At 55.8% G+C, this 7,586-nt stretch overlaps 1 protein-coding gene across 2 annotated transcripts in view; it reads left to right on the top strand.

Moving 5' to 3' along the window:
- Positions 1–1,710: 1,710 nt before the first annotated feature.
- The window catches only part of SFSWAP (splicing factor SWAP), a 40,359-nt gene continuing 34,483 nt past the window's right edge, over positions 1,711–7,586 (top strand). Inside the window, exons 1-3 of one of the 2 annotated variants that reach the window (XM_024566710.4) lie at positions 1,711–2,866; positions 5,213–5,382; positions 5,961–6,092. In XM_024566710.4, coding sequence (XP_024422478.2) covers positions 2,649–2,866; positions 5,213–5,382; positions 5,961–6,092 — 520 coding nt within the window. In that variant the 5' untranslated portion in view covers positions 1,711–2,648. Of the gene's footprint in view, positions 2,867–5,212; positions 5,383–5,960; positions 6,093–7,586 lie in introns of those variants that run through there. The other variant, XM_024566712.3, reaches the window with a different exon arrangement.

Genomic DNA, 7,586 nt, shown 5'->3' with positions numbered 1-7,586 from the left:
GGTGGGTCCACCTCAGGCTGCCAGTAGTGTGTGGGTTCTTGACTTCATGCAGGAAAGATGTCACAACGCAAGTCCAGGTGACTTGGAGGGTATGTTTCATAAAGCTGGGGACAGTGAAACAAGGAAGAAGCCACAGGAGAGCCCACTGGGCAGTCATAGAACAGGGGCCTCGGGGACGGGCTCACGGGGTCGGCCTGAGCCCAGTTGCCGCTGCCCATGGCTCCCCTGGCTGCAAGGCTGTTGGGAAGAACCTGACGCGCTAACTCTAAAACTCCTGGAAATGCGAAGAGCCATCATGGATATTTCCTCTGCCTTTCACGTCTTTGTGCTTCTAGGAGCCTCAACACTCCTCTCGTGAGCGGGGGGCCGCAGCCAACACGCCGTTCCTGCCACTGGTCCCTTTGCCACAGCATGAGCTGCAGCCATACGAAACCACACTCACAACTCCTTGAAAACGCCCTGCCTCTCACCTCCAGGCCTCTCCTGGGCGGTCAGCGCACCTTCGGTCTGGCCCTCGCCCGCCCTTCCCACCAGCTCCGACACCCCATCAGCTGTTGCTTTGCTGTGAAACGTGGTTCTTCTCGCTGAGGCAGCAGAGTCACAGCGCAGCACATCTATTAGCCTGCAAGCGGGGTTTATCGGTGACGTTCTCACACAACGGAACAGGCCTTGCTGGACTGGGGAGCGAGGCCTAGGGCAGGGCAGGGCGGCCGGAGGCAAGAGCAAGGGCTGCCAGAGCCCCGACCCTTTGTCCTGAGGACGTACACACCATGCTTTGCCATGTAGGGTGCACACTTTTTTTGCTCAAATTTTCGAGGGAAAAATAAGGACATGCATTAAACACAGGTAGTGCTAATTCTGTTCAACCTATGGAAAAACGATTTTTTTTTCCCCTGTAAGTTTGGGCCAAACATGTGGGTGCACATGGTACACAAGGAGCGCATTATACACAGCAAAATACGGTAGCTGGCGGGATGGAGGTGAGGGAGTCACATATTGATTGAAGGGTACAGGTGGCACCAGCTTTAGGGGGGGACAGCGGGGGGGGGGGATGTGTGACTACCCAAACAGGTACGTGTGGGGGTCTGTTAGTCCGAATCCTTATCTTGCTCCAGGCCCTATTTGTTCGTCTTGTTGTAAAACAGCTACGTGACAGGAGGCAGTTAATTAAAGTTGGAAAACAGCTACGGACATGAGGCAGTTAATTAAAGTTGGGGCGTTACCCAGTGTTATGGGCTCTTTCTGTAAGCACTAGGGACTCCCTCGTAAAACAGATAGTGACCAGAGAGAGGTAGGCAAACAAAACCAAAGGAGTTTTATGGGCTTCTTCTTTGGGCACCGTGGAGCTCCTCCCCTTCCCCCTTCCAGGCCTTGGGATATGTACATAGTTTCAAAGGCTTTCCTCCCCAGATAGTAGAAACGATACATAGTTTCAGGCGGATCCCTCTTCTCATGCTGACATGGTGTTTCTTGTGACGTTGGACCACCTGGCAATCTTAGCGGACTAGGTTCAGGGCTGCCGAGTTAGCCGGTGAGACAGGTCTCCAGCCTCCTCGCTGCCTGGGTTTACTATCCGTCCCGCCTAAGCGCTGAAAGGCGTTTCCTGGCAACCAGGACGCTAGTCGCTGGCCAGCCACAGCAGTGAAGTCTCAGGAGTTCCTCCTACCCAGTCTCCTGCCTCCAACCCGGCTCAGGGCAGAGCAGCAAGCCCAGGGTCCCTGAGCGTGGCTCCAAGCTGCCCAGCAACTTTCTGGAGACGGTGCTGTCCTGTGGCCGTTTCACACACGAGGACACTGAGGCTCAGAGACAGAACAGGGCTCGCGGGCCCGGAACTCGGAGCTGGAGGTGGGACCCAGGTCTTCCAGCCCCCAGCCAGGCCGGGGAAGCCCTCCACAGGGTGGGAGCGGCTCTTCCCGGGTTCCAGGAGGTCCGAGGAGCACTGGAGCTTGGCTGCGAGCGTTGGGCCCTACCACCCCTTCCCGGACCCCAAGGGAAAGTTCAAAGGGGCCCAGGAGCCCAGCGCTGCCGGGGACCACCAGCGTGGGGAGTTCAGTAACCGGCCAGAGATACTGCATGTCCCCCGCGGCAGCAGCGGCCCCACAGGGGCCGAGAGCCACAGACCCTGTCCCCAGAGTCCTCCGATCCCCGGTCCCCTCCGTCCCCCCAGACTGCCCGGTACCCTGGCTTCCCAGGCCCCGAGGCCCCAGCGCCCCAGCCCACAGAGCCCCGCCCGCGGCCACTGCAGGGCCCGCCCTCCTTTCCCCGGCCCGGGGGCAGGCACGATCCGGCGCCGCACTTTCGTCACCGCTCCCGACAGCCGCCTGCAAAAAATCGACAATTAAAACGCGCTCTCCCGCGAACACGAAAGCTCCTGCCGTGTAGGTGCCTTCGAATGAGAAGGGCTGCAGTTAAAACATTTTCTAGCGGCTCAAACGGCTCCGAGTGCCTGGCGAATCTGCTGCAGCGGATCGCCGGAAGTGGGGCCGCCCGTCGCCGGAAGTCGCGCTTCCTCCATTTTGTTGCCCGCTATGGCGGCCGTGTCGAGGTTGGGGCCTGGATGCGGCGTTTTTGACTGAGGGGCAGGCCAGGGAGAGGCATCGGGGACAACGGTGCACGACAGGGCCAGCCTGGTCGCCGGGGACGCTGTCATGTACGGCGCGAGCGGCGGCCGTGCCAAAGCCGAGAGGAAAAGTGGCGGGAAGGAGGAGGCCGGGCCCGGCGGAGCCGGCGGTGGGGGGAACCGAGTGGAGCTGCTGGTCTTCGGCTATGCGTGCAAGCTGTTCCGGGACGATGAGCGGGCCCTGGCCCAGGAGCAGGGACAGCACCTCATCCCCTGGATGGGGGACCAGAAGATCCTCATCGACAGGTCGGTTCCTCCTCACCCGTCGGTCCTCCCTTTCCCGCGCCTGCTTGATGTCGTCTGATGTTGACTCGATGGCCAGGACTTAAAAAGGGGTGTTCTGGAGCCAGAAGGGACCCTGGGGACCCCTCCCCTGTCCCACAGCCCCCTGGTGTTGGGAGGAGGGAGACGGTGAAACCGGCTCTAAGGCTCTGGCTGGAGTTGCCGCGTCTGTCGCCGCAGCCCCCGGCGACCCGCGCCCTGCTGCTGGGCTCCGGTTGGACCCTGCGCGCGGTGGGAGCTGCCGGAGTCCCGGGCGCCAGCCTCGCGCTGGGCCCGGGACGCCGCCCTGCGAGGCCGCGGTCAGAGCAGCTTGTGGACCCCGGGCGGAGCCTGGGACCGCTTCGGAACGCCGGAGTGGTGCTGGCGCCCGACTCTTGATTCCCACGGCCCCTCCCCCAGCCGCGCTGTCGACGAGTTTGACAGGTGCCGGCGGAGGGAGACGGCGTCCGTCGGGGGGCGCTGGGCGACGTCGTCAGACGCCGGCCCTGTGCTTAGGGCGGGTTTCACCGGCTCGGAAGGGAGGCGACGGGATGCAGATGTGCTTCTTTTCCAATCAAACCTGCTTCAGAAAACCACCCTGCGGGGCGCCCAGCCCTTTTGGGCCGAGGGGCCCCTGCGGGGATCGGGGTGTCTGCAGATGTTTGATTTGAAAAGGATGACGTTGCATGATGTAGGTCGTTTGCTCCCCGCCCCCCAATGTTTTCAGGCCCCCTCCTGTTCTCCCCAACTCAGGCTTTTTGCTAATCGGTTTGGCTTTGGGCCGCTTTGGCAACTGCACTTCTGGGCCCGGACTGAAAAGCCCGCTGTCACCAGCTATTAAACTGTGGGACGCTCTGGAGCAAAGGAAGCCCATCGTTTAAGACAGTTAAACCTGGATTCTGCGCAGCCCTGCACCGTGACTGTAGGGATGACTCTGGGCTGGCCAGGATGGACGCAGTGACCCGTAGGCCTCCCCATCCCTGGCGCTTCCGTTTGGAGTTAGCGCTAGACACCGAAGACTGGAGCAGGGAGGCGGCCGGGTCAGGCGGGACGCGCTGCCCCAGCCCTCAGGCCGCTGGACCTTCACCCCGCGGTTGCCACTGAACGATGCCACTGCGCCCCCGAGTTGTCAGGCGCTTGCCCTTCCAGAGCGTTACTTGTGACAGTTGCTACCGAAGTTGGTGGGCGATGAAGTCTGAGCTCCGTCAGTTTTGCGTGTATTTCCATGCGTGGCTCCAGTCAGGTCCCCCAAAGCCGGTGGGGAGCAAACGCCGCACATGCAGTAGTTTTAAATAGTGAGCTACGTCTGTAAGTTAAGGAGGTTTACGATAAAGTAAAAGTAGTTTGGAAATTTAATAAAATGTAATCACTTGGCTACCCTGGAAGTTTTGGCCCTTTTTCTTGTAAATGTCTTTTTTGGGGTCCTCGTTACAAAAGTCAGCATTAAAAGTTAGGCAGACTTTTGTTTGACTCAGTATTTGTTTTTGTGACCTAAAGCTGAGTGTTTGACGTGAAACTCACTGGCTCACTCGCTTATTACCTGAAAAGTGCGCATCGACAGCATTTCCTTGAACCGTTTATGTTAAAGGTATAGCAGGAGGCTACACCTTTTCTTGCCCTTAATGTGGCCGCCCAGGACCCGTAGGTCCCTGCGGCCCGGGGCCTGGGGTGGGAGGGGTAGCGCGCAGAGGAGCGCCACGTTTGCTCCGCCCCCGGTGAACCTCCTTGAACTGCATGTACCTGTCACTGTTCCTATGTACGTGTGTCTCTCTATCACATAACCAGCACTTATTTCCTCAGCCAAGTGGCTAGGGGCCAGCCTAGCCCAGATTTTACCTCCCATGGACGCGAGTTTCTTTGGTGAAGATCTCTCCTGAGAGTTCGGGACTAGCAGAGAGAAGCGAGGAAAGTTCGACCGTTTGGTTCTTACGGATAGGTATTTATGTATTCGGTTTGTGTGAATGTAAGCTATGATATTTGACTTTTCAGACAATTTTATTTTGCAAATGGCATTGCCTAGTTGACCAAACCGTAAATGGCAGGGTAGGAACCGCCAGTGGAGTGGACCTACCACTTATACTATGAAAGGGTTGTTTGCCTTTAATTGTAAGTTTTCTCATTTCGTAGCAAAGAATTGAGGCTTTGTTAAGATAACTTGAGTTTACAAGTAGGTGAGATGGGACTAGACAAATGAGATGTAAATCTGAGAAGAGCTTTTATGTTTATTGAATTAGTTGTATTTGCTTTAATTGGTAAGTATCTGTGTGAAGTCCCACACACAAAGCAAGCAGCCGTTCACTGCCCCCCCTGACCAGCACGTCCGCATTGCAGGTACGACGGGCGCGGCCACCTGCACGACCTGTCCGAGTACGAGGCTGCGCACTCCACCTGGAACAGGGACTACCCGCTCTCGGAAGAGGAGGCGCGAGTAGAGGCCCTGTGTGATGAAGAGAGGTATTTAGCCTTGCATACGGACTTGCTTGAGGAGGAGGCGAGGCAAGGTACTGCTCAAGAAAAACCTACTTCGGCAACAAAAGTTTGACAATTTTTTAAGTATTTAAATTAAATTTACTCCCATCCATTTTTTTATACTCACTCTTTCTGATATTATCTTGACAGTACCCAGTGGATTGGAAAAACAGGCGTCTTTGCGCTCTGGGAGGACCTCAGGATAGTTTATATAGAGCCACAGAGACTTTTCCCAGCTTTTGAGGGCACACTGGGATTTGACAAACAAAAACCAAACTCTTTAACTGTTCTTCTTTAACAGTATCGTATACATTAAAATTGGTGTTCTTGTCTTTGCCTTAACAATCCTTAATGCAGTTCTTAACCCCCAGATTTCTTAGCAGGAAGAAATCCCCCACGAAAGACGTGTGTTCTGCGGTCTGCGGTGAACACGTACTGGCAGAAGCGCAGACTGACAGATGTCAGGGGGCGTTTTTAAAACCACTCTTGCCTCAGAAAGAGGTCGAAAAAGTGTGTTGTATGCTTAACTGGTAGCTACAACTTTAGGAAAATATGAAATTTTTCTCAGTAAATTTCCATTTTGTTAATAAAATTCCCATTTTTATTCAAGAGGAAGAATACAAGCGCCTGAGTGAGGCCCTGGCCGAGGACGGGAGCTATAACGCGGTGGGATTCACTTACGGGAGTGACTATTACGACCCGTCCGAGCCGACCGAGGAAGAGGAGCCTTCTAAACAGAGAGGTGAGAGGGAGGCGGAGCTGGCCCTTCGGGCAGGTGCTCCATGTGCGACGTGGACGTCCTCACAGAGCACAGGCTCGGGCACTAGCGAATGCACCGTCACGTGACGGGGAGGATGAGGGTGGCTTTCCTTCCCAGGACAAGACACAGCTAAGAACTGGAACGTGACTTGCTCGTGGAGACGGAAAGGGGACTCCACTTCCGTCCTCTGCTTCGGGTTTAGGGCTTTTCCTTTCTCCTGGGTGCAGGGAACTGGAGGTCACCTGGTTCCTAGAAACTCCCCTGATTCTCTCTTTCTAAAGCGACAGCAGGTGTGCAGGTGCCTGTCTGCAGGGTTTGCTCTTGGGGCTTTGAAAGGACAGGCCCTCCCCGCCCTCGGGCTGACCCGCCCTTCCACGTGCCCTCCACAGCCCAGGTTCAGTGGAAGGTCGCCCGTGGGCCCGGTGACAAGTAAACAGAAAACAGCAAAGGTATTCTGCTCAGGCTTAGTAGGACCTTGACACATGCTAAGACCACAGTGTTTTAATGTAATGTTTACATAAGATGAGTGATTTTAAACTCATGCTTTTCTGGCTCAACTGCTGAGCTATGTGTATAAAAAGTGCTGCTGAACTGTGGAGCCATGGAGTTCAGGAGTGCATGCCCTCAGCCGCTGTGGTAAGCCCTGAAAGCACCGTGGCTCAGCTCTGCACAGCGATCGGTCCTTGATTATCAGGAACGAGGCCACAGGCCTAAAGCATTAACGACAGGTCGCTGTGTGGAGGGTACTCTTCAACAGAGAGGGAGAGATTCAACTTTAGAAACCCGGGTTTGTAGACTGGAGCCGCATCCCACGGGGACGTCATTTTAGGGCTATCTAAACCTGTCACTTGGGACCTGGCTGGTCTCTTCTGTAGCAAACCTAACAAGTGTGAAGGGTGGCGGCAGCGGCGCAACACAAGACTGTCTGCCCTGCCGAGGTGCCGCCGCCTGGGCTCTCCACCCTCAGAGGGGGCGTGGCCTGGTGGGGCCATAGGGAGTGGGGTGCACCTGTGCAGACGTGTCCCCTGCTGCCCTTCCTCCCATCCTGCTCGTTACTTGGTGGGCAAAACAGCCACCGTCACACAGGCCTGTTCTGTGAGCTTCTAAAGAAACCCTCAAACCTAATGTTCACTGTGTTCAGTTAAAGCCCCACTAAGGTGCTTAACATCTTGCATATTGACTTTTGTACCCACCGCCGGAAATGTCCTTCACGTAAGAAGGAAACTCTTCTTTATCCAGATAAGTCATCCATCGTGGGGTCCTGGGTCACTTCGACCTTGTCCCGTCTCTGAACCCTCTGCCTTACATCTGCCTGAGACACGCAGTGTCTGGATCAGAAGGATGGAGAGTGTACAACCGTCCTTTCACAGAGAGGAATTAAAATGTGTGAACGCCACACGTCTTTTGCAAGATCAAGTGACTATCTTTGGGAAACCCATACTGTTGGTTTCTTAACATTCCAGGTTAGGGATCAGC

This window comes from Desmodus rotundus, chromosome 7, assembly GCF_022682495.2.
Source record: "Desmodus rotundus isolate HL8 chromosome 7, HLdesRot8A.1, whole genome shotgun sequence".
NCBI classification, from domain to species: Eukaryota; Metazoa; Chordata; class Mammalia; order Chiroptera; family Phyllostomidae; genus Desmodus; species Desmodus rotundus.
This window is presented reverse-complemented; position numbering and strand designations above follow the sequence as displayed.